The 24,647-nt window shown below is 36.3% G+C and overlaps 1 protein-coding gene across 1 annotated transcript in view; it reads left to right on the top strand.

Annotated features, from left to right (window-relative positions):
• rb (adaptor related protein complex 3 subunit ruby) overlaps nucleotides 1-24,647 on the top strand; it is a 103,120-nt gene that overhangs the window by 24,816 nt on the left and 53,657 nt on the right. The window contains exons 3-5 of the mRNA XM_081734160.1: nucleotides 1,489-1,659; nucleotides 8,385-8,545; nucleotides 20,784-20,886. Coding sequence (XP_081590286.1) covers nucleotides 1,489-1,659; nucleotides 8,385-8,545; nucleotides 20,784-20,886 — 435 coding nt within the window. The remainder of the gene's footprint in view (nucleotides 1-1,488; nucleotides 1,660-8,384; nucleotides 8,546-20,783; nucleotides 20,887-24,647) is intronic.

The following is a 24,647-nucleotide window of genomic DNA, read 5'->3' as shown; positions in this document are numbered from 1 at the left end:
ATAGTTTTCCCCTTTGCTAAATAGTCGATGAGAATTATGCCTTGAGAATCCCAAAAGACAGTCGCCATCACTTTCCCGGGTGAAGGAACGGTCTTCGCCTTCTTTGGTGCAGATTCTCCATTGGCAACCCATTGTTTGGACTGTGCTTTGGTTTCAGGTGTGTAGTGGTGTATCCACGCTTCGTCCACAGTGACGAAACGATACTTAAAGTCCTGTGGATTCCGTTGAAACAGCCGCACACCGTCCTGGGAACACCTCACACGATTTCGTTTTTGATCCACTGTGAGCAATCGCGGCACCCATCGTGCGGATAGCTTTTTCATGCCCAAGTGTTGATGCAAAATATTATGTACCCTTTCACTAGAGTGCCCATAGCAGTAGCAATCTCACACACCTTCATTCGTCTATCATCCATGACCATATCATGGATTTTCTCAATGATTTTTGGTGTAGTGATCCCGATAGGGCGTCCAGAACGTTCACTGTCACTTTTGCTCATATGGCCACTCCGAAAATTTTGAAACCACTTATACACTGAGAACAAGATCCTGAGACGAATATTCGGACCCAAGAGGAACGGGAATGGGGAATGGCGGAAACTTCATAATGAGGAACTACATAAGTTATATGGTTTACCCAACATTGTTAGGGTCGTCAAGTCTAGAAGGCTTAGGTGGGCGGGTCATGTAGAAAGTAGAAACGTTTTCAAAGTCTTGACTGGAAGACCAATCGGAGACGACCATTAGGAAGACCTAGGCGCAGATGGGAGGACAATATTAAGATGGATCTCGCAGAGATTGGAATACAAAGTAGAAACTGGATCCAATTGGCTAAGGATAGAAGTCAGTGGAGAGCTTTTGTGAACGCGGCATTAAACCTCCGGGTTCCATAGGCCATAGAGTTAGTTAGTTATACACTATTCTAGCCGAAGGTGCAGATTCACCATAATGTTTATCTAGCTTCTCCTTCGTCTTCTGAGGCGAAGTACCTTTCATAAAATAATGTTTGATCACCACACAAAATTCTCTTTCATCCATGTTTGTGAAACTCATTCGACTTACCCAATTTAACCGCACGCCAAACACAGAGCACTAAACAGATCTGGTTGCCACTTGGTGTATGTTCTTCCAAGAGATGTTACTAACTGACAATCACCTCGGTACGCATCAGTGTTGCCCTCTCTCGGACTTTGCACGCTTATCAAACCGCTCTCGTATTCTTGTGTTTTGAGTGACAAGGAAGTTGTCATCAGTTGCAGTAGGATGATAATGTGTAGGCGAGCCATGCAAATATGAAAAAAGACAAAAATATATAGCTAACCTGAAGAGACTGATCACATTGAAGTAAAAGTTAAGACAGTATAATGCGCAAAATCAAGCAAAAATTAGAAAATTTGACTTCCTGGTGGAGACGAGTATTTAACGCATTAGTTGAACTGAAAAAAATTATGATATGCTTTGGTATAATGATATATCTTATTTCTTTCAGATGATTGCTAAAGGAAGGGATGCCTCTGATCTATTTCCAGCTGTGGTGAAAAATGTTGTGTCGAAAAATATTGAAGTAAAAAAATTGGTGTACGTTTACTTAGTACGGTACGCAGAAGAACAACAAGACCTTGCTTTGCTTTCGATATCTACATTCCAGAGAGCTCTGAAGGTACGGCATTCCTTATCTTTTTTTTTTTTTTTTTAAAGATAGTGTAGATAAATTGAGGTTTAACATGCAATTGAATTTCTATTTTATTTCAGAATTCATTTTAAATAAGACTGAATCAGTCTGCTTTATTTGTTGACGTATGATATTCACTTTTTTTTCTTTGAGTGTAAGTCCAAAAAATAGGATACGGAGATTTTTTTTCACTTTCAATATGCTTTCTTTCCTAAAATATAACCTGTTTTAGAGAGAGAGAGAGAAACAGAGTTTCTCTTTCTCTCTCTCTCTCTCTTTTTTTTTTTTTTTTTTAACTCGAGATTACTTTATAACTCCAAAACTAATAGGGGGGAAAACTGACATTTTCCATAAATCAAATATCAGCACATTTTAGCATTAATCAGATATGCTATCACAGATACTAGACAATATATTTCAGTATGGCGACAAAATATAGAAATTGCAAATTCCTCTACCTTAAAACTGGAATTTTGGAAAATTCTGTATCACTTATTATTCGCTTATTTGTATCACTTATTATTCGCTTATTTGTAATGAGGAGTTTAAATGGATTTTCATCTTCCTGACGAAAGGGACTCATGAAATACCCTATTTACTGCATTGATTTTGAATTCCGTACCCGTTTAAGATATACCCTTAATCAAACTAGTGAGCGCGAGATAGATAGTAAGTACGTTCCAAATTTAATTTGAAAGATTTCCACTATTTCCCTGTGATACGATTACAACACAGACAAAACGCGAGATAGATAGTAAATACGTTCCAAATTTAATTTGAAAGATTTCCACTATTTCCCTGTGATACGATTACAACACAGACAAAATTGCTTTCAGTGCGGAGTAAAAAAATAATAGAGAATGCCTTTTTTCCTCTTAAAACTCAAATTTTTAAAAACGCTGAAAGTTATTTATGTGGTACTCTATTCTGGGCAAAACAATGAATCCTCTTTTTACCTTTGGCTCTCTTAGCATACGTATTTAAAAAGACCCTTTCTTATTTATTGTTTTTGTAATAAAAGGAGCTTTCTTTCCAAGTCTACATATATTACTAACATGGCTTCAACTTTCTGAATCGCTTTCATTCCTCCATAAAATCGTACATATCATCCCCTTCCACAAGCGGAATTTTCAGAAAAGCTTAAATACTTGTTTCCCGTGTTTATAAATAGGTGATTATATAACGAATTTCATAGTTCCAACGTAAGTAAATTCTTGCATTAAGCATTTTCTGAATAAATCATGCAAAATCTTAATATTAATGGAATTGTCCTCCTTATCCTCTTCAGAAGTGGAATTTTCACTGAAGCTGAAAGATGTACTATTTTTATTTAAGAGTTTTATACCAATTCTCATATCTCCAACTTGAGGAAATTCTCACAATGGACACTTCCTCATTAAAAAAGGGAAATTTTGTTATTATAGTAATGACCAACTCTTCCCCGTAGCAGAATTTTCCAAAATGCTGAACCACATGTGTCATTATTTGTATTTAACAATTTATATATGATTTGACGTCTCTAACTTAAGCAAATTCCCACATATGATACTTTGTGAATAATAATAATAATAATAATAATAATAATAATAATAATAATAATAATAATAATAATAATAATAAAAATAATAATAATAATTGAAATTTTAATAGGATAGAAAAAAACGGCCCCCTCTTTCTCCCTTTAGCAGGTTAATTTTCTAAAACGGCGAAACACATTCTCATATTTACTAGTTTATAGACTATACATGAGTTTATAAACTGAATTTCACACCTTCAGCGTAAGCGGATTCTCACATTGGATACTTTCTTAATAAAGGGAAATTTAAATTTTACATAACCGACCTTAGTTTTTCTCTCTTAGCAGAGGAATTTTCGAAAACGCTGATTATGTGTTTCATTATTTTTATACATGAGTTTATAAACCGAATTTTCTGTCTTCAATTTAAGCAAAACTCCACATTCGGCACTTCGTAAATATATAAGGAAAATTTCAATATTATAGAAATTACCCTCCACCCTCTCCTTAGAAGCAGGATTTTTGAAAACACTGAAACACGGATTCTAATATTCTTACTTAAGAGTTCATAAACCGAGTTTTACATCTCCAACTTAAGCGAATCCCCACATTTGGCACCTAGTAAATAAATGAAGGAAAATTTCAATATTATAGAAATTGTTCCTCTTTCGAAGTGAAATTTTCGAAAACGCTGAAACATGTATTTTCTTATTTTTACTTACGAGTTTATATACTGAATTTAACATCTTACGTTTTCAATGAACGAAGAAACCATTTTTCTGATTATAATACTTTTATACCTCAAACCGTTCCGGAGGTATGCCAAGCAATGCTCAAGTTTGCAACACTTTAAAATTATATAACTGGAAAATTGTAATTACAGCTGCCAAATGCTATTGCTTTAATATTATTAAAGCAAAGGAAAACAACAATCATTTTAAATATTGTCACAAATACACAATTTTAAGCAGTGTTACATACTTACCTAAGCACTTACTTTTAAGTAGTCTTTCGAAAAAATCCTCAAAGGAGGTGGGCGGATAAGGACCATTTTTCGCCCATCAGACAACGGAAAAATAAAGTGTCCGATTCCGACAACTTTTCAATGTATTTTTATACTAGAAGATATGTTACATATGTAAAGATAATGGATATGTCATAAAGAAAATAGTAAGTCTTAGAAATGAGTGCCCAAAAATAGTTGGTTTCAGCGTTTTGCGACATTTTGATACTGTTTGCTGTCTTTGATGGAGGCTTATAGGAAGAAGGAGTCGATGAACCAAAATAAATCTGACTCGTCATAATATAACGCTGTGTAACCTTTGATATGAGTACTAATTGATTTTGGTTCAGTGTGTTCTTTTACCTGTTAGAGAACAAAATGTATTGCGCGAGAGTATAGAGCGATGTCTACCGTTTATACGCTGTAATGTACGAGTTCAACTGGAGACTCCAGCTCTGATGTTATTTACTGATTGTGATTGAAAATACATGCTCAGTATGTCAATAAAATATATTTAAAAATGTATTGTTTGCGCGGATGTGTGTGTAGGGCAGCAAAAATAGAGACAGCACGTTATGGAGTATTGAGAAAGCGTGTCATTTCTGAAAGTGGTTTGAGTAAAAGTGCGAGCAGGAAAACCAGTCGCAGAATGGCATAGAATTCTGCAATATATATATATATACTAGCAGCGTTCACCCCGCTTCGCTGCGGTCACCCCGGAACGCAATAAACTTTGTTACTTAGATAATTTTTACTTTTTCGCTTTCAAATTGCAGTAAATGTTAACATTATAGCGCCTGTCATTTATGTTAACCCGCCGAGTGACACGGTCATGCGGATTGCAGTAAATGTTAACATTATATCGCCTGTCATTTATGTTAACCCGCCCCGCTTCGCTGCGGTCACCCCGGAACGCAATAAACTTTGTTACTTAGATAATTTTTACTTTTTCGCTTTCAAATTGCAGTAAATGTTAACATTATAGCGCCTGTCATTTATGTTAACCCGCCGAGTCACATGGTCATGCGGGTTGCATATAAATACGTTTATTTTTACCTATGATGAACTAATAACAAAGGATTTGTACGTATGGACACTTGAATGGTCAATTATCTCAAGACACTGGTAATTAAAAATTAAAGTGATATGATAAAAACCATCTAGGGTCCAAATCCTAACAACCCCCCAAAAATGAAAGAAATTGGTTCAGCCGTATTAGCGTGATGAGTTCACAAAGGATTTGTGCGTTCTCTTTTATATATATATATATATATATATATATATATATATATATATATATATCGAACAATCATACATACCACGCGTCAATGAAGTACTGATGAGAATTCATTGATACGTTATATTGCAATACTGAGGGAAAGATGAAAAAGAACGACCAACAATAGCAACCAGATGCATCCGATCCAAGCTAATACATACCCATACCCACAAACACCCCCACCCCACCCCCATATATATATATATATATAGCACCCCTATGACTTAGTCTGTTGTACAAAGAGATCGTTCGTCTACGAGTACTGCCGTCGACACCACCTGTAAGAGTTCTAAAATAGAGTTAGCAATACCTCGTTGTCGCAACTCTAATAGCTGTTGTATAATATGTAAGCGTAAGAAATACTTAGTAGCTGTACCAAAAGCAGCTCCAACGCATGCCTTTACGGAATCTATATTTCGTCGGGAAAACGCTGCTGTTAAGCGCATCTTAAGGAGTCCGTATTTTTTTTCTATTCCGTGAGGAGGCTCTGCAAGCTGTACGTCCTGTAAGTGAGAAGACAACAATGTCTGCGAAATATATTGAAAGCCTGATAAACAATATCAAAAAGGTAGCATAGAAGAAAGGTATCGATTTCGACTCACCGGGACGATTTTCCGACTCCGATTATTATACTCTCATGGATATATCAATGTCTGATTTTAACTGTATTTATGACCTAGTTAAGTCCAAAATGCGTTCCTCAACACAGAGATCCTCTCGTACTTGTTTGGCAGTGTTACTTGTAAAGCTTCGAACGGGTCTCTCGAATGGTGTTCTGTCTACATTATTCAATGTCAGAAAACGAAGAATATCATTTTCTGTGCACTCTGCACGTGAGGCTTTGATGCAGAACTTTGTTCCACTATACCTTGGAACGGAACACACCACCAGGAAAACCATACGAGGTCTTTAGCACTACGATTATTCATTCCCCACGACGACAATGATACTGTAATACTTGTTGCTGATGGCACTTACATTTACATCCAGATGAGTTCTCACTATTCCTTTCAGCGACGATCATTCTCGTTACACAAAGGAAGACCTTTCGTGAAGCCTCTGATGTTGGTCACGACGACAGGTTACATTTTGAATGTCTTTGGACCTTACTTCGCGGATTCAAAGAACAATGACGCTAACATACTCACTCATATCTTAAAAAAAAAAAAAGATGCACACAATAACAGAGAGTGGCTGCAGCCAAACGATGTTCTGATTGTTGATAGAGGCTTCAGTGATTGTTTGGCACCTCTGGAAGAAATGGGTCTCGTACCTGAAATGCCTAGATTACTCAATAAGCAGCCACAGTTTAGAACAGCGGATGCTAACGAGGCGCGTCTTGTGACGAAAGTTCGATGGGTCGTCGAAGCCGTTAATGGAAGTTGAAAAACTGGCGCACATTGGATAAAGTGGTACCCAATACGCAAATACCTTATATTGGTGACTATGTGCGAATTATATGTGCTCTTCTCAATGCTTTCTATCCTACAAGGATTCACAACACCTAAGATGATGAAATAATCGCTCAGTGGATGCTGGCTTTAGTTAAAAAAACCTAATTACTTAAAACAGATGGTCGACCAACAAGGCTGGGCTCGAAAAAGGTAATTTGGGCTAAGTTAACCGAGACAGATCTTCAAGATTTTCCACGGCTAACTTGGGATGAGGTACGGCAATTAACTCTTGCCATATATCAACTTAAATAAAGCCAATCTTATACTCACGAGCACTTAAGTGACGAAGGTATGTACTCTCTGTACATACATCATTACGATGCTTCTGTTCTCCGAGTTCAGTTACGATCACGACACATAAGATCCAAAACCTGTAATATTTGGATCAAAACAGAGCAAAGCAACGTCGCACACATATAGTGGTACTGTCAATGTAAAGTAGACGCACGGGTCGTCGGATGTTGTGCGCATGTTGCTTCCCTACTATGGTTCCTGGCTTACTGGCGCCACAATTCCACCGCAGTTAAGAAACCAAGTCTAGAATATATTCATACACTACAAGATGCCGCCGCTGCAGGATGCTCCAGTGGCGATTCGAATGACGACAGCAAGCACGATGTCTAATCTGCAAACTAGCTACAAGTGTCTTCAGCTGTCTGATTATTATCTATGTTTGATTATTTCCCATGCAATATATTGATCTGATAGTCGTAGTAGACTTCAATCTTCTTATTCTTGCCGTTAGTGTTCTATTTACTATTGCTGTTATGGATCCCAACTCATTACATTAGTGTTTACGTTCTTTCATTAACACACGACTTACGTCTTTGTTTATTTTTTTAACTCTTGCTGATAGTGCTTTCTGTCAAAATATATTTGTTTTCTTATTTTTATGAGTTATACTATTGAAAATCATGCATTTCACATCTCGGGCCTGATGGGCGAAAAATGGCCCTTATCAGCCCACCTCCTTTTCACCCCCTTGAAATTTAATTCCTATTCATTCGAAACGCATCATGTCGTGACTGTGGTATCCATCACTAAAGTACTTTGTGTACGCGTTGTCCTGTCCATCTCAGTTGTGCTATTAGTGTGATAAAGGAATTCAGATTTTGCATGTACAGTCCTTAGTTTGCAACACTAAATAAGAAATTTTGCATTGTAAGTTTTCGTTTAACATGTAGATTCGAAATATGCTATGATCTGACACAGTTCAGTTGTTTCCTTTACGGACAGCTTGCATAGTCAATTATGTAGATTAAGTCATAGTCAATTTTTATCCTTTGCATCTATGTTCCTTTTACTTCTTGATTCACAGCGTTTTCAGGTGATTGTATTATTATTATTATGTATGGTCCTTGTAATATTGCAAGCTTATGAGGTAAGCTTTTTATATTTATTAAAAGTTCCTTACGCAGTTACTTCGATATTACGTAGTAATGCTTCATTTTGCTATTTCAGGACCCCAATCAATTAATTAGAGCTAGTGCGTTGAGAGTTCTGTCTAGCATTCGAGTACCAATGATAGTTCCTATTGTAATGCTAGCGATTAAGGACTCTGCATCAGATATGTCACCGTACGTTCGGAAGACAGCCGCACATGCCATTCCGAAACTTCATAGGTAAAGTTTTTAATTTTAATTTTTATGTTGAAAATGTACTTCTTTTCGAACAAATTTGAGTTCTAAGAGTTTCGTATTTCCTCTACCAAATATTTTTACAAAATAATATCTATATACATCTATCAAATAACATCAATATCAATATTCTTAATTTTTTTAGCAGTTGTTTCATTGATGTGTTGGTTGTGCTTTATAATATGTTCACGAAAAAAAAAATATTGCTTAAACAAGAGGATATAGACAAAGTTGACTTTATTATTTTCTATTTTAATGTATTTTTACTTTTGATCGACGAAAGGAGAGAAGAAAGTATGGTAGTCGTAAAGAAAAATCGTATTATATTATTATTATTATAATTTATTATGGTTTCGTTTGAAGGGATGACAGTCTTCGGCGAGCATCGAGTTCATGGGAAGGGATAGGAAATATAATGTTTAGGGTCTGTGAAAGGGACCAACTGCTTTGAACGGTATTGAATGAACAGAGTTCGATAAGCAAGCAGAAGAGGTTAATGGTAGAGCAGTAGTTTTGCATGCGAGATCTTGTGGTATTAAACAATAGGATTTGCGAGTGATCTGGAGATACAGATAACCTTATGAAGCGGTATGTAACACGATGAGGAAGAATCGTAACATTGTATGTGAAAATCTTTGAAATATGTGATACATACCTTAACAGTTTAGTTCACATTCGTTATGGCAGAACTGTATGTTGACACACCCTACCGTTCATTGGGACAAATGTTCAGTATGGTGGCTGTGTACTTCAATGCACTTTACAATACAAGCGATAAAACTCAACTGAATGCCATCTAATGTTCGTAGAGGAATATCAACGCACGCACAATGAATTCGCTGTCACATATTTGCTGTTGTTTTGGGTGGCTTTAGATGCGTCTTTGAGTACATCCCACAGATAGAAATCTAAAGGTAACAAATCTGGCGAACGAGCGGACCAAGTAATAAAAATGGCACGCCCAATCCATCGATTGGGGAAATCCTTGTGTAGAGTAGCGCGTGCTTGATAAAAACTATGGGTCAGACAGTCATAGTGTTGATATCACATATAAGGCGTATATGCAGTGATGTCGCTTATAACAATTCCGACAACTTTCCATTCTGAAATCCCTGCATCGTGCTCCGTCCGACGATCTATGAAATAAGGTCCTATTAATTGGTCACCGATAATGCCGCACCAAACATCGACATTCCGTTTGCACTGTTGTTCTACCACTCGAACCTAGTGGGGATTTTCTACAGATCAGCAGTGCATAATCTAACTATCTACAGATCAGCAGTGCCTATTGACTTATCCGTGATTTGTAAACGTTGTTTAATCGGAAAATAATACACCGTGAGAAGAAAGTAAGATCGTTTTGTGTTATCTGTAATGCCCACTCACAAAAGTTGATGCGATTTTGAAAGTCGTCTTCAGGCAATTCTTGATGTAATGATATATGAAATGGGTGGAATTTTAACAGATATAGTTTTCAAAAAACAAAACAAAACACACACACACACACACAAAAACTACATGGCGACATTGCCGCGCGATTTGACGTGAACTAATATGAGGATGTTGAACCACTACTGTTAACACAGTAACTTTTGCGTTTACATTTGTTACAAATCTTCGTCGCCATTTCGGTTTCGGGTGTACACTCCCCATTTCCGAAAATGTTTTCATTATACGGTAAAACGCTCTCAAACTATAGTCTGTCTGGGTGTCGATTCGTATACAATATTCGAGCACTAGAAATATATTTCTGCGTCTCCCTGTAAATAAAGATAATATCATTATTTTGTGAAGTTATAAAACGGACCATTTTGCACTTTAAGAGTACGTGTTAGCACAACAGTACACCACATGCACTACATCCATAATCGTAGAATACAACTACCCTTCAATTGAGTGACGTATTAACACACACTACTTCGTATTACTTATGTTTCAAATCTGGAATTGTAGAAATTCTGATTGGTTCGTGTCATTAAAACATTTCCGCAAAAAATAATGGTCTGCCACACTAGACAATAATGGTTAGTTTCTATCCGTATTTTCTACTGCTGTATTCACGAAATTGGCAATGGTAACTAAATACACTGAGCTGCTTCGTAATACAAATTCAAGAAAACAATACACTAGGGACAGTACGTAAACGCAACAATTCAACAATGTTCATGCGCAGAGTACAGATGTTTAATTTGGTATGGTGGTCGCAAACAGACCAACATTTTGTGACGTAAAGGCTCACAATACAATTCATGCCTTCTGTCTTTCTACCTCATCATGCAGATTAATATTCGGTTTTTATGCGCTTTATAGGCATCGGGAACTTAGGTCGCCAGAAATGTACAGGATGTTCAAGAATCCCTCGGCGCGACAACAAATGGAACGATAATAGTCAGGGCTTATTTTAAAATTGAATTTACGTATTCACCTGACAAAATTTGCGACATACTCCTGACAACAGCTGTCAAGATGGCCGGCCGGCAAGTTCGATCTTAAGATCTCCTGCGTGCAAAACTGCTGCTGTACTATTGCTTCCAGCTTACCTGCTTCAACCCTGCCTGCTTGCTTCCAGCTTATCGAATTCCGTTCATTCAATACAGTACATTGTTCTAAAGCAGGTTCCCTTTCACAGATCCTAGTCACTACCTTTCCTATCCTTTCCCATGGATCCTATGCTCGCCGAGGGCAGACATCCCTCCGAACAAAGCCATATTAAATTGTCGAAAAAAAATTACAACACTAGGATTCGAACCCACAACCTCACGCATAAGAAGCAAGAGCATTGACCACTTGGTCCGAGGAATCCTGCTGGCAAACCACCCTCTTACATTGCTTATTTCATTCATTCGTGCTTCTAACAGGAATTAGTAACAAGTTGATAATATTTACAGATAGTATTGAACTGTTTCAATATTGCTCTTCCCAAGTTGCAATATTGCATATCTTCACTGTCTTTCACGTCTTTGTGTCATCTTGTAAGTAAATTCCTGTAACTTGCTCAAGAACCATTCATATTGATAAAAGTGCGCTTAATTATTCGTTTCAAGAACTCAGAAGGGTTTCATTTCACCATATATCTATACATCAATGTTTCTATTTCGTTCTAACCATTTCTCCACGACTTCACCAACGCTGAGGGAAAGTAGGAAGTTTTTGAAACAGCATTGCCATCTTTTACAGCGCAAAATCCTCAGCTTTTGCAAGATACTAAATATGTCGGTAAGTACTTCACTTATCGATATCACATAAACGTGACAATACTCCTTATGACAAACCGACTTGCTTCATAAATTTTAACCATAATGTATTAGTAACCTTTTCCGAGTTATTGCACCATTTCCAAACTCAACTTGTTTCTCTCCTGTTCTGACAGCACTATTTAACAGACCCTTCTATACTTGGAGTCACCTTAAACAGTTCTTACCAGTATTTAATTTAATGTGCACAAATAGTAGTGTTATCGCTGGTGTGGAAGGTCGCTTCTATTTATTCTTGCACTCAATAATCAATATGCATTAACGTGTAAATCTCCCAATCATCTCCCTCCACAAAGATACATAACATGCTTTGCCAACTGTCACTCAAACTTGGAAGAATTTAAGTGAGAGTTGGTACGCAACGTGGTCGGTCGTGTTGGAGCTATATGTGTGTAATAATTAACACTCTAAGTCCTCTCTTTACCTTTTGGACTTGGTGCGAGAGATAGCTCACTGCTCCTGCCAATTATCAGAAGCACGTACCACAACCTACGTCTTCACGGTATGAAGGATCGTCAGATTCAATGTTAAATGATTACGCCGGTAACATATACATTTAGATGATCATATTTCAATCTCAAAATTATCTAAATTACATATTTCTATAACTGCGTTAATTAAGTAATCTCGCATGCACATCAGAACACAATAAGAAATACATTGACATTTTACAACAGGAACTACTTATACGGCCGTGAAAATATTAAATAAACTGTTGTCCTAACTAAAATCTTTTCCTTTTCTTTACTTAAAGATCGATTAAACCAAAACATGTAAATTTAACTTGCGGCGCAAGTGGCTTATTCACAAAATAATATGTGTAATGAATCTTACTTTTTACTTTTTCTTTTTAAAAAAAAAAATCCTGGTGGCTATTTGAATGATCTTAGATTTTAACACAATTGAAGAAACATAGCTCTTGCGAGAGATAATCCACTAAATATTCCTGTCGCTGTCTCAGAACAAAATTGGCACTTTACTTACAGCTTCATCCAGGTAAAATTCCATAGAATAACTTGTCCTGTCGAGATGTATGATGAAATGGTCCTCTGACGATTTGGTATTCTTCCAACAAAAATTCTTTGCACTCTAAGACCACTGACAAGTGTCTTCTACCTGATGACCAAGAGAGATACTTTTCTTTTCGTACAATCACAAATCACTTATATTTAAAACCACCAAAATAATGTTCGTCTTAACCTGTCGTTCGGCTAAACCACTTAACCTAATCGTCCACTATTCGTTTGTCGGGCTCTACACATCCTCTCCGTTGTGGAGGTTTCAATGTTCGTTGCCCCAATCGCTTTGCCTGAGTTCCCTCCGTGATGGAGGTTTCGATGTTCGTCGTCCGACTGATTTGCGCCTCTTCTGGTCACCGTGGGTCACGCAATTAGTAATCACTCACCTAATATAACATTGTCCACTATTGGTCAATGACCAAAAATTGTCCAATCAAAAATTAGTGTAGATGTCACTTAGGCAATTGGGGTGACTTGCTAATTTTCGTTCTCATGGGAATGAAGCAGAAAAAGTCTCTCAGCAACTTTTCGAACAAAGAGTTATTGTTCTACGCACACACACATATAAAAATAAAGTTAATTTTGTCGTCTCCAAGTCGGGGTTGACGATAAGATGGATCTCACTAGCGTCCTTTTTACTAGAATTAGTTGGGAAAACTTATTGAAATAAACGTTTTGATTTTCTTGCTTCGATGAGCACTTTGCTATCGATAGCAGTAGCTCATTCCCTATATGCACCGAAGGTGTTTTAGTTTGTTACATGTCTGACGTTATATCGAGAAGTTTGCAGCACTGATCTGCGAGTACTATCTATTTTGTCTTTTTTCATTGCTGATTGCAATTATGAAATCAAATTTAGGTCATTCCATTAAAAATATAACATAATGTCCGTTATCATTTTTGGGCATTATGAACGGCGTTCCCTATATATATATATATAGGGTTGGCAACACTGTTCATCCGGTGATGTTAGCCAATATTATGTAGATATGTGTCTGTCTTCCTATAGTTGCTTCGTGCAAAGTTTCTCTCTCTCTCTCTTTTGGTTTTTCCTTTATCATGGTTGGACATTATAAATCGTGCACTGTGTGTATATACAGTAGGGTGGGCCGAAAAAACTTTTTTTTTTTTTTTTTTTGAATTTCGATTGGCCTGGTTACGGAAAATTTGGCTCGTGTTAGTGGTAGTCTACACAGAAAATTTGGATTTGTTTGGTCATCTCCTTCCTTTGCCTCATGGGACTTGAATACTTTTATAGCTGTGATTATGCAACCCGCACGGCACTATGAAGAAAATTGTGCTGCACAGCTATATTTTTCACACTGAAGCATTTTGAGGCTGAATATAAAACCCAAGTTAAAAGTGAGATGCAATATTGTTCCTATGTGGTTAAAAATTATTATGAATTAGACGAAGAAATTGCATTAATGTTTTCAAAACACATTATGAATATAGGTCATGAAAATTTGTTGTTAAACCTTCCCTTGTAGCTCTTAGCTCGTCTTGGTATATACAGTCCGGAACTCCCCAGAACCCACCACGCGGAGGTGACTGCAAATCGAGTTCCATCCGCCCCTATCCTCTTGCTTCCGTTTTTTGGCTCATTTACATTTGAGAGTCCTGCTGGGAGTCCATCTTTTGCATTTTTTTCTTCAAGAGACTAATTTTACCATGATAAAGCCATCTCTTCGATCCGCTCTACACACTAATGCTGACGTTTCTATATCTAGGTAATTTAATCATCCATTCCACCGCTTGTGAATGGCGCGGAAAACATCTGATTTCCTCAGAAGCTTTAGCCATCATTCTAATATTTTCTTCTATCTGGCTCGAAGAACTTTGTCTTTCAATGGTTCTCGGTGACGTCCGTTGAGAACCAATCGATCATCTCATGATATATACTTGCGTCTAAGTTTATTTTCGGAACAACAAATTCACGTAGACTTGATCTCTTTCTCTGTCGATACTTTTTTATTCTTCTCCATCCTAAAACTTGGATGTCCTGGCTCCTGTCGGTGATCATTGCCAAAAACAAGTTTTCCGGATGTTCAGAGTAAGCGTTGGAGATAATCATAATATACAGGATTCTTGTTAATTCCTCTTGGAGAAAGGATGCAGATCGAGCGACTAGCCACAAGCGTCGCGTCCCGTTGGTGAGAGACAGAAGAATTTAGATTTATTTCAAAACAAATTTGTGCAAATACTTTACTGATATACTGTGCAAGTGAACCAAGTGTTTCTTGGGGATTTTCGGTGTTCATATATAATCGGAAAATGCGAGAAACTGTCGTCAACCATTGGGACATGGCAATTGGTCCAGGCTTTTCCTTCAGAAGGTCTGGCGGACACAAACCTTCTGAAACGGCTCGGCAAATATCCTAAAGGTATTGCTTACCGTTACTCAAATCTTTTAATACCGTTTTATCAGGTCAGGCCGGCGCCGAAAGACACTGCTGGACTGTGTATAAAATTACAGTGTTTTCGATTTCTTATATATAATATTTTACGTATTATTATTATAGTCGTGTAAAATGTTGTAGGTAAATATATATTTTCTATTATTAGAGAGCCGATTTCAAAATTACTTGATATCAGATTACTTGATTAAAATTTTCTTTATAATTTCAACGGGTCTAAAAGAAATTGCTGCAATGTAAGGTTGACAACATATTTTTCACGCGATACATGAAGAACATGAATTGAAACGCACAATTTTTCGTCTAATTGATTATAATTTTTAACCATATAGGAACAATATCGCATCTCATTTTTATCTTGCATTTTATTTTCAGCCTCAGAATGTTTCAGTGTGAAAAAGAACCAAGGGTTATAGCTGTGCAGCATAATTCTTTTCGTAGCGTCGTGCGGGTTGCATAGTCGCAGCTATAAAAATATTCAAGTTCCATGGAGCAAAGGAAGGGATTGACCGAAAAAATCCAAATTTTGTGTGTTGACTACTACTAACATGAGGCAACTTTTCCGCAACCCGGCCAATCGAAATTAAAAAAAAAATCGGCCCCCGTGATATACAGGGTGTCTCAAAAGTCCCCTGACATAGGCCAACTCTGTTATTATCAGAATTACAACAAAATGTAAGAGGGAAAATTATCTCCAAATATAATGTTTTCAATGTAAAGTGAAGGGATTTTTAAAATCGGACAAGCCGTTTGGACTGTATACTCTTTATGCGCCCAATGTTAGAAATGCGACGTTAGCATAAAAGGCAGTAACTTCATTCACTTATGTTATGGGTCCAGGTAAATGGCAACGTTGCATTTTTAACATTGGACGCATAAAGAGTGTAGAGCCCAAACGGCTCGTCCGATTTTAAAAATTCCTTCACTTTAGATTGAAAACATCATATTTGGAAACGGTTCTCCCTCTTACATTTTATTTTAACTCTGATAATAACAGAGTTGGCCTATGTCAGGAGACTTTTGAGACACCCTATATATAAAACGAGAATCATCCAGAAAATAAAGATTGTTTAGTTTTACAAAATGAAAAACACAGTATTTATTGAAAAAAAATCTACTGCATATACATGAAGCTTCCCTTACTTTTCTACATAATCACCACCTTCATTTAAACATTTGTCGTATCTGTTCACGAGTGTCAGAATTCCCATGTTAAACTCTTCTGCTCCCAGTTCATTAAGCCAGAACTGCATTCTGCATTCTCCAACTTTTCAGCGTGTCCAAACCGTATATTGGCCAGAAACTTTCAGCTTAGGGAAAAGGTGAAATCGCTATGAGCAAGTTTCGGACTATATAGAGTGGGCGATCAAAATTTTCCATCCGAATTGATCCAGCAATTGTTGAGTTGCAGCTGCAGTGTGGATTGGGCATTGTCGTGAAGAAGCACAATTCCTATAGAAAGCATTCCTCGCCTCCTGTTTTGGATAGCTCGCCTTAGTTTTCGTAGAGTCTCACAATAACAACTTTCATTGATCGTAGTGCCTTTTGACATTAAATTCACCAAAGAACACCTTTACGATCCCAAAAGATGATCTTCGTGTCCTTTCGTGTTGAGAGAGTTTGAATGGGTGATGAGGGATGATGCCATTCAAGTGATTGGCGCTTGCTCTCTGGAGTGATGTGAGATACCAAAGTCTCTCACCAGTCACAATCCAATTAAGATTTTCGTCTCCACCTGTGTGATACCGTGTGAAGAATATCAATGCTGAGCCCATTCTGAATGGAGTGATCATCTGGCTTAATGAGCTGGCGCAGAAGAGTATGTAACGAACCTTGTGCCGAGGATTGTTTGACACCTACCTTAATTCTATTCAAAACAAATAAGCAGTGATTAAGTTTAGCCAAACTATCTTTTGACACGGTTCTGATATCTGGCATAAAAAAAAGGAATCCCCCAAATAATGCAGGCTTCAAATCTCCCAATCGAAAATGCAAGATTATCAATATTGAATTCAATCGAAAATGTTAAAGCTACTAGATATTATTTTAAATAAAAGAAAATGTTCAATTTGCTTTTTATTACAATTAATCAAATATTAAGAAAAAATACAAACTAACAACAACAATTTGAATTCTGTGAATGAGTTGCTTACTATAAAAATTGAATACGTGATTAAATGTAATTGAATAATAATTGAATGTTGCTTGAATAATAGTAGTTAAATACACTTTGATTCAATATATAATTCCAAACAAGAACAATTCAAAAGTTATTAACAGTTTCAATGATTTATAAAAATTTAACCGGAATAGAAAGTATCAAAACTTAGTCAAAAGCGACCACGACTTGACTAACGATTTAAATACAATATAACGCGAAAACTACAAAACTACTTAAATTCGCGAAGCAAGAAACAAGAAAAGTAATTCGACGTCGAAAAATCAATATCTCAACAGAAATCTCAAAAAGACTATAATGGGACGCTAAATGCAACTTTTCTTTCGGCATTAAATTACGAACGTATTTCGTACCAAGTCTTAAATTTAGTAATTAATAATCTAATAACTACTTCTACTTGCGTTAACAGGAAAAAACGTGTTAGTCAAAATATTAGTTAATTTACCAAACCAAGGTTACCAGGGTTTTAGGTTCTAGAAACTACAACTAGGTTTGTACTTACCAATTTCCAAACTGCTGTATTCTGCCACAGGAATCGTCTGTCCTCAATCACCTCTACTCGATTCTACCTTTCCCAATTAGTGCAGCTAATAGAAAAAAGCTTGGTAGGAAATCTGATGTTTCTACAGAACGCCAAACCGATAACTTATAATTACTTCGTATTCTTCCGATCCGGTATAATTCAAACGAATAGAAAAAATCAACTTCCAACTTTCTATTCCTTTAGACTCCGTTAACATTCGACCAGAAGAGCACAAACAGATAGGTACTACCAGATGGACGTTCGACGCAGCAACTGCCAGGCTCTCGGCTTTCGCTCACGAGCGAGGCAGCTGCCCACGCGCAAACGACCAGACACTACGTCACACGATATAACCTTGAGTTTGTTACAAACAAACTCGCTTCTACAACATTCTGTCTTCTTCTCATTATCTAAAGATTTTACTCTTTTTTTTTAAAAAAAAAAGAAAAAGGCAATCACAATAAATTCTCTCAAACGAGGAAATACAAAAATGGTAATAGTTTTACAACCAGAGATTATACATTTTTCTTTCTTTTCTTTCATTTTTGTTCTCAGTCCATATTTCCATTTCACATCCAGAGACCAGGATATACAGGTTGTTCCAAAATACGGGCAGCTCCAACTCAATGTAGCTGAGCATGCTACAAGTATAACATGGAATTCTAAAGCTCGTGAACAAATACAGCAAATGTTTAAATGAAGGTGGTGATTATATAGAAAATTGAGGGAAGCTTCAGTATGTAACAGATTTTTTTTCTATAAATATTGTATTTTCCATTTTGTGAAACTGAACAGTCTTTATTTTCTGGATGTATCTCGTATATACTTATCTCATATATACTTATCTCGTATATACGTAAGTACTTCGAATACATGGACTTAATTAATGATTTTACTGTTAGCAACCCGAAACTATTTTGGACTGGAATTAAATCTCGATCGAAATCTCCCGACATGGTCAGCAACAGTTAATGACGAGAATTTTGAAGCTAGTGATGGTCAGAGACCCGACCTTTTTAATAACTACTTCTGTAAAATATTTGCCGCATTTACCCCTACAACCCATCTCCCCCCTCTCCGCCCCTTTTGTACTAACACTTTATCAGACCTAAATCTCTTGGGCCCGACAACATTAGCTCTCTCTATCTTAACAAAACTGCTTCAGCTATTTCAGTTATTCTATCCACCCTATTCAATAGATGCTTCAGAGAAGGATATTATCCCACCAGCTGGAAACTAGCTCACGTGACCCCAATATATAAATCAGGACTTAAAGATCAAGTATCCTCCTATAGGCCAATATCTCTTCTTTCTATAATATCTATTATCTGCGAAAAAATAATCAAAGACAGGCTTCTCAAATTCACGTCGCCTTCATTCACATTTCTCAGCATGGCTTTCTACCGAAAAGCTCAAGTCTCACAAAGTTAAGTACTCTTCTTTCCTGTGCAGTTCAATGTATAAATAACAATACTCAGATGTCATTTATTTTGATCTCTCAAAGGCCTTTGATTCTGTCAGTCACATTCTTCTTCTTCACAAGCTTTCCAATAGGTTTAATGTACATGGTAAATTTCTCTCTTTAATCACCAGCTATCTAAAGGGCCGTAAACAGAAAGTTGTTCTTTCAGGGGTGACTTGTAACCCCCAACTTGTGATCTCGGGGGTGCCTCAGGGAAGCGTACTAGGGCCCCTGCTATTTGTCCTGCATATGGACGATCTCTACTCTCACCTTTCAGTTAATCCTAGTGGACTTTTGCTTTTTGCTGACGATTGCAAATTATATAGAGAAATATCATGTTTTCATGACACAATTGCCCTACAGGAAGACATAAATTATCTTGTAGACTGGTGTGAAATGTGGCAATTGAAACTTAACAGTAAGAAATGTGACAGTATTACAATTACTCTGTAAAAGTCTCCTGTCCCCTCCAAATATCATATTAATGATTCTCCTATAACACATTCTGTCAGTCATAATGATCTTGGTGTCATCTATGATTTGAAACTCTCGTTCTCTGACCACATCTCCTCAATAGTTAAGAAATCAATGCGTATGCTGGGGCTTCTTTACTAATTCACTGAACTACGTACTGTGGCATCATTAACAACATTCTATAAAACTCTAATAACACCCAATATCGAATACCGCTCTCTCATATGGGCCATGGCCGCACCTACACATCTCTCTAGACTTGAGTCTGTTCTCAATTTCTTTATTGCAATAGTACGTTTTCGTGTTCCCGCACTTCGAATATTACCTAAGGAGGAAATTTTGCGATATCTTAATATCCAGACGCCGGAAGTACGTAGAAATAAATCTGATTTGAAGTTTCTTCATAAGATAGTTAATGGGAACCTAAGATCAGAAACCCTAATTCAACAACTATCCTTACATGGGAACCTAAGATCAAAAACCCTAATTCAACAACTATCCTTACATGTCCCTTCCCGCAAAACCCGGAATACCCACCTATTCCATCTTGCACACCCTACGTTGATAATTATACAGAGGTCTCTTTTTCACCGAGTACCGAACTATTATAACTAGTGAGGTGGACATTTTTTCGAGCTACCCGGTGTTTGAACGAGCAATAAAACGCGTGCTGGCCAAATAATATTACTTGTGCACTCTTTGTTGATACTATTGATGTTACTGTTGTTATTTATTTTTTTAATCCTTTTTCTTTTTGTCCCCCGCTTGTTGACATTTCCCTGAGTAAAATGGCACAATTATGCTGTATCTGGGAATTTGTTCAATATATATATATATATGAGAACTCAATATATAAAGTTATTTTTAATGTATTCCCTTATTCTTGTGGTTTCAGTTTGGATCCTGAACAGAAAGATGAACTAATACATGTGATAGAGAAGTTGCTTTCCGACAAGACAACATTAGTGGTGGGTTCTGCAGTAATGGCGTTCGAAGAAGTAAGTTCTCCTTTGCTTTTCTGTTTTCTTGAAAGGAACAACATATTAAAAATTTCAATTTAATAGTTTTAAACCTACTTTAAATAATTTAATAGTTTTTTTGTATTTATTTTAAAATGATATTACTGCAAATATATTGACCGTATGGAATACTAATTTTCCGTGGGAGATAATCAGTGTTAACAAATAATTTTCATTTTAACTCAATATAACTTAAGTATCAGCTAAATTTTCGTGATAGTACAGTGACAAAATGGTATATCATGTGAAGAGAATATATTGTTCATAATTCTACTAGTAACTCAAAATTTCAATGTTGCTTTAGATAAGGATGATAAGTGATAGTTTCCTTGAAAGTTGTAGATGTAATAAAAATAAGCATGGTTTTGTTATTAACTTAATATTAAAAATATTAATATTAGCTTTTTGTATTATTATTATTATTATTATTATTATTATTATTATTATTATTATTATTATTAGTAGTAGTAGTAGTAGTAGTAGTAGTAGTAGTAGTAGGATTATTATTATTATTATTATTATTATTATTATTATTATTATTATTATTATTATTATTATTATTATTATTATTATTATTATTATTATTATTATTATTGGTGGTGGAGGAATTCCTTAAGGATCTCACCTTGAGCATCTTTTTACCCGAAAATGTCAAATATTCAGAAATACTATTATACGCAGATGATATAAAGCTTTTTAGAATAGTTAATAACGGGTATGATTAATTATTTGCTACAGGAAGTTTTAGATGAAGTAAATTACAGAAGGTTGCCCACGATAAAATGTAGCCGCCTTTCACTGGCCCAGCCAAATTATTCATTTAACCTCTGTTACATCCCGATACATTCCGTGCTCGTGGGTTTTCTCGGGGTTCTCCCGTTTCCTCCCACTTTCTTCATTTCACTCATCTCTCATCATCACCGTCTCCTTTAGCCTAACCGGCATAACCGTGGGACGTAAAACTTAAAGATTTCATTTATCCCGATACATTGCTGGCTATACGGGGACCTGTATTTGATAGCAGTGTCAGTTGAGTACGATCCGTGGAACGGTGAAGGTAAAAGTGACAACTTTCTAGGAGAGTTCATCTATGGACTTTCTGCTGCCCATTATAGCCACTCAGCAATAGTGAAACAGTAAAAGGAAGAGGTTTAATCGTCAATAAAAATAGCGTGGATCTCATTATCCGATGATATACCAAACAGGTCCCTGCGTACGTGGTCGACCGGAAATTAGGAGAGCAAGGGCTCCATCCGCTCGGACCCTCAAAGCAGTGTACGCCATTAGGAGAGCAGTAGCACAGGACAGTCCCCGAACGCTGAGAAGTTTGGCCGTACGAAACGGTATCTTTAAAAGGCACAGTTTTCAACAATGTGCGGAAGAACCTCCTATTGCAGAAGAAGCACGTCACAAAGCGCGCAGACACCACCTCACAAGAATGCCACATTACAAACTCTGACAAGCTGAATGAAACATTCCTTACAGTAACAGGTGGAAATGGGCGTGTACTCTGGATGAGGGATGGATATACCTAGGTGAAACCAGCAGAGTTCGATCCATTTTCCAGACAGTAGGAGCCGTTTTGATTTCGTGCTGCATTGCAATGAAAAGTTCTGCAAGGAACTTCTGGTAGTGGCAGAATATTGCGATCTGGGAGCATTGCCACTCGCCGGAGTGCTTTCCAACACCAAAGCCAACGCAGCTTACTTCAGGAGAAAGTTATGAATCCTCTGTACGACATTCACATTCCCCATCTGTATAGTAACGAGACCATGAATATATGAATTCTCATGGGCAAGGCCTTTAACCTATCCATCGATCATTCAGACGTTCTACGCAAAGAAGGCAAAAGAGATTAAAGTTCGAGTGGTCCCATTTTCCTCCATCCATGTGAAATCCCAAGGTGCCTGGCCAATGGACTACTGTGTGTTTGAATTCCTCAAACAAGCATATGCTTGACGCCTTCTCGTACATTGCACTGTCTTCGGCAATTTGCCAAAGAGGTATGGCGAGAAATTCCCCTTCCGATTCTACGTGGAGTTTGCTACAGTGGAAACTACACTGCTGGGCGATTATTTGAGTCCGTAGCCGTCACATCGAACTTAATCGTAGTGGAGAAAGATTTGCTTCGGTAAGTGGTTCAAAGTCGACTGTTTTTCTCGTTGGAAACCTTCTACACTGGTGTAAAAATAATTTATTGAAGATCAGCTCTGTAGACCTAAGTATACGATATGTAACTAATAAAACTCAATACTACATCAGCAAATATAAAATTAAGGAGCCACACTAAACAGGAGAGAGTAAAATAATCACCAATTTATGTGTGATATGTGATAGAAAATTGAAATTTGGTAATCGTATAAACGATACAGTGTAACCAACGAGAAAACGATTTAGGTTTTATATTCAATCAATAACCTGGTTTTAAAAATGATGGTTCCTGTGTATAGAAACGTGTTACATCCAAAGTAGAATTTGGTTCAGTGTCTGGAATAGTTTATTTAATACACTTAAAAACAAAATAGACTGATACAGTGTTTTGTAAGACTACTCTGTTATAGAATGAAAAAGATTATTATTCACGTGAATTTGAATATTCCATAAGTTATTGGGGACTTCAGACTGTACTGGAAAGAAGGAAATTTATTGATGAATCCTTTAATTAACTGATATTGGAAATATATATTATAGCAATATTATTTAGAAAAATATGGGAATAAGAGTGCAAAATTACAGTGCAAGAAATCGTTCAACATCACATTACATTAAAAACTGAAATACTGAGAAGAGTGACAAAATCTTAAATTAATTTAAATTGAACCGTGTCTAGGAAATGACAAATAACTAGCAACAGAACATTCGTTACATAGATTAAACTGTTTTAAATTCCTCTAGTTAATCTTGATTTTGTTGTTACTACCTACTTTCGGCATACTTTAATCAGTTTATATAATAAGAAAATAAACTAGTCAATAACTTTTGCCTCCTGAACGGTGGTTTTTTTTTTTTTTTTTTTAATTTTTAATAATGAAAATCAAATGAAACTTCAATTTACATTTATCTGAAAATGTTATAGTACGAAATTGACGCTTTTGATTTTAGTCATATTTTAAAGATCAACTTGAACCTTGGAAATTCGAATATTTTAACATTCTAACAAGGGCCTTAACGTTCTTTGTTGACAGTTATCTTATATTTTACTATATACTAACATTTTTTCTAGACTATTGCGAATGATTTAGTATTGATACTTTACAAAGAACTTTTGATCAGTAGTCTTAAAGTGAATACGATCTTTTGTGCAGGTGAGAGTAAAACAAAAAATTTATAAAGTAAGTAGACAGTAGAACATAACATGCATAATAACATATATATTAATTCCCAAACTTGTAGAAAAGTTATTCATGAAGTACAATTAATGGTTACACAACCGAATAGCATTGAGAAAAGAGGTAACTATTTAGTTTAATCATTACTTACAGAACATGCAAGGAATACTTACTTACATTATAACACTTTATCTTCTTATTTTCTGAAGTCAGATATGAGAAATCATCGTCAGTATTTCAAAACATAATGAGAGTACTTCGTTTGGTAGCAAATGATTGCGAATTTCACATATTTTATTTTTCCTTACATTCTTATTCGTTGAAAATCCTCAGAAATATATGTATCTTGTATCAAACTTGGAAAAAAAACCTTGAAAAAAATTTAGTGCAAAAATTCTATGAAATAGGCTT

Source organism: Thermobia domestica, chromosome 12 (genome assembly GCF_964235325.1).
Source record: "Thermobia domestica chromosome 12, izTheDome1.hap1.1, whole genome shotgun sequence".
NCBI lineage: Eukaryota > Metazoa > Arthropoda > Insecta > Zygentoma > Lepismatidae > Thermobia > Thermobia domestica.
Note: the sequence above shows the minus strand (reverse complement) of the source record. Positions and strands in the feature narration are given on the sequence as shown.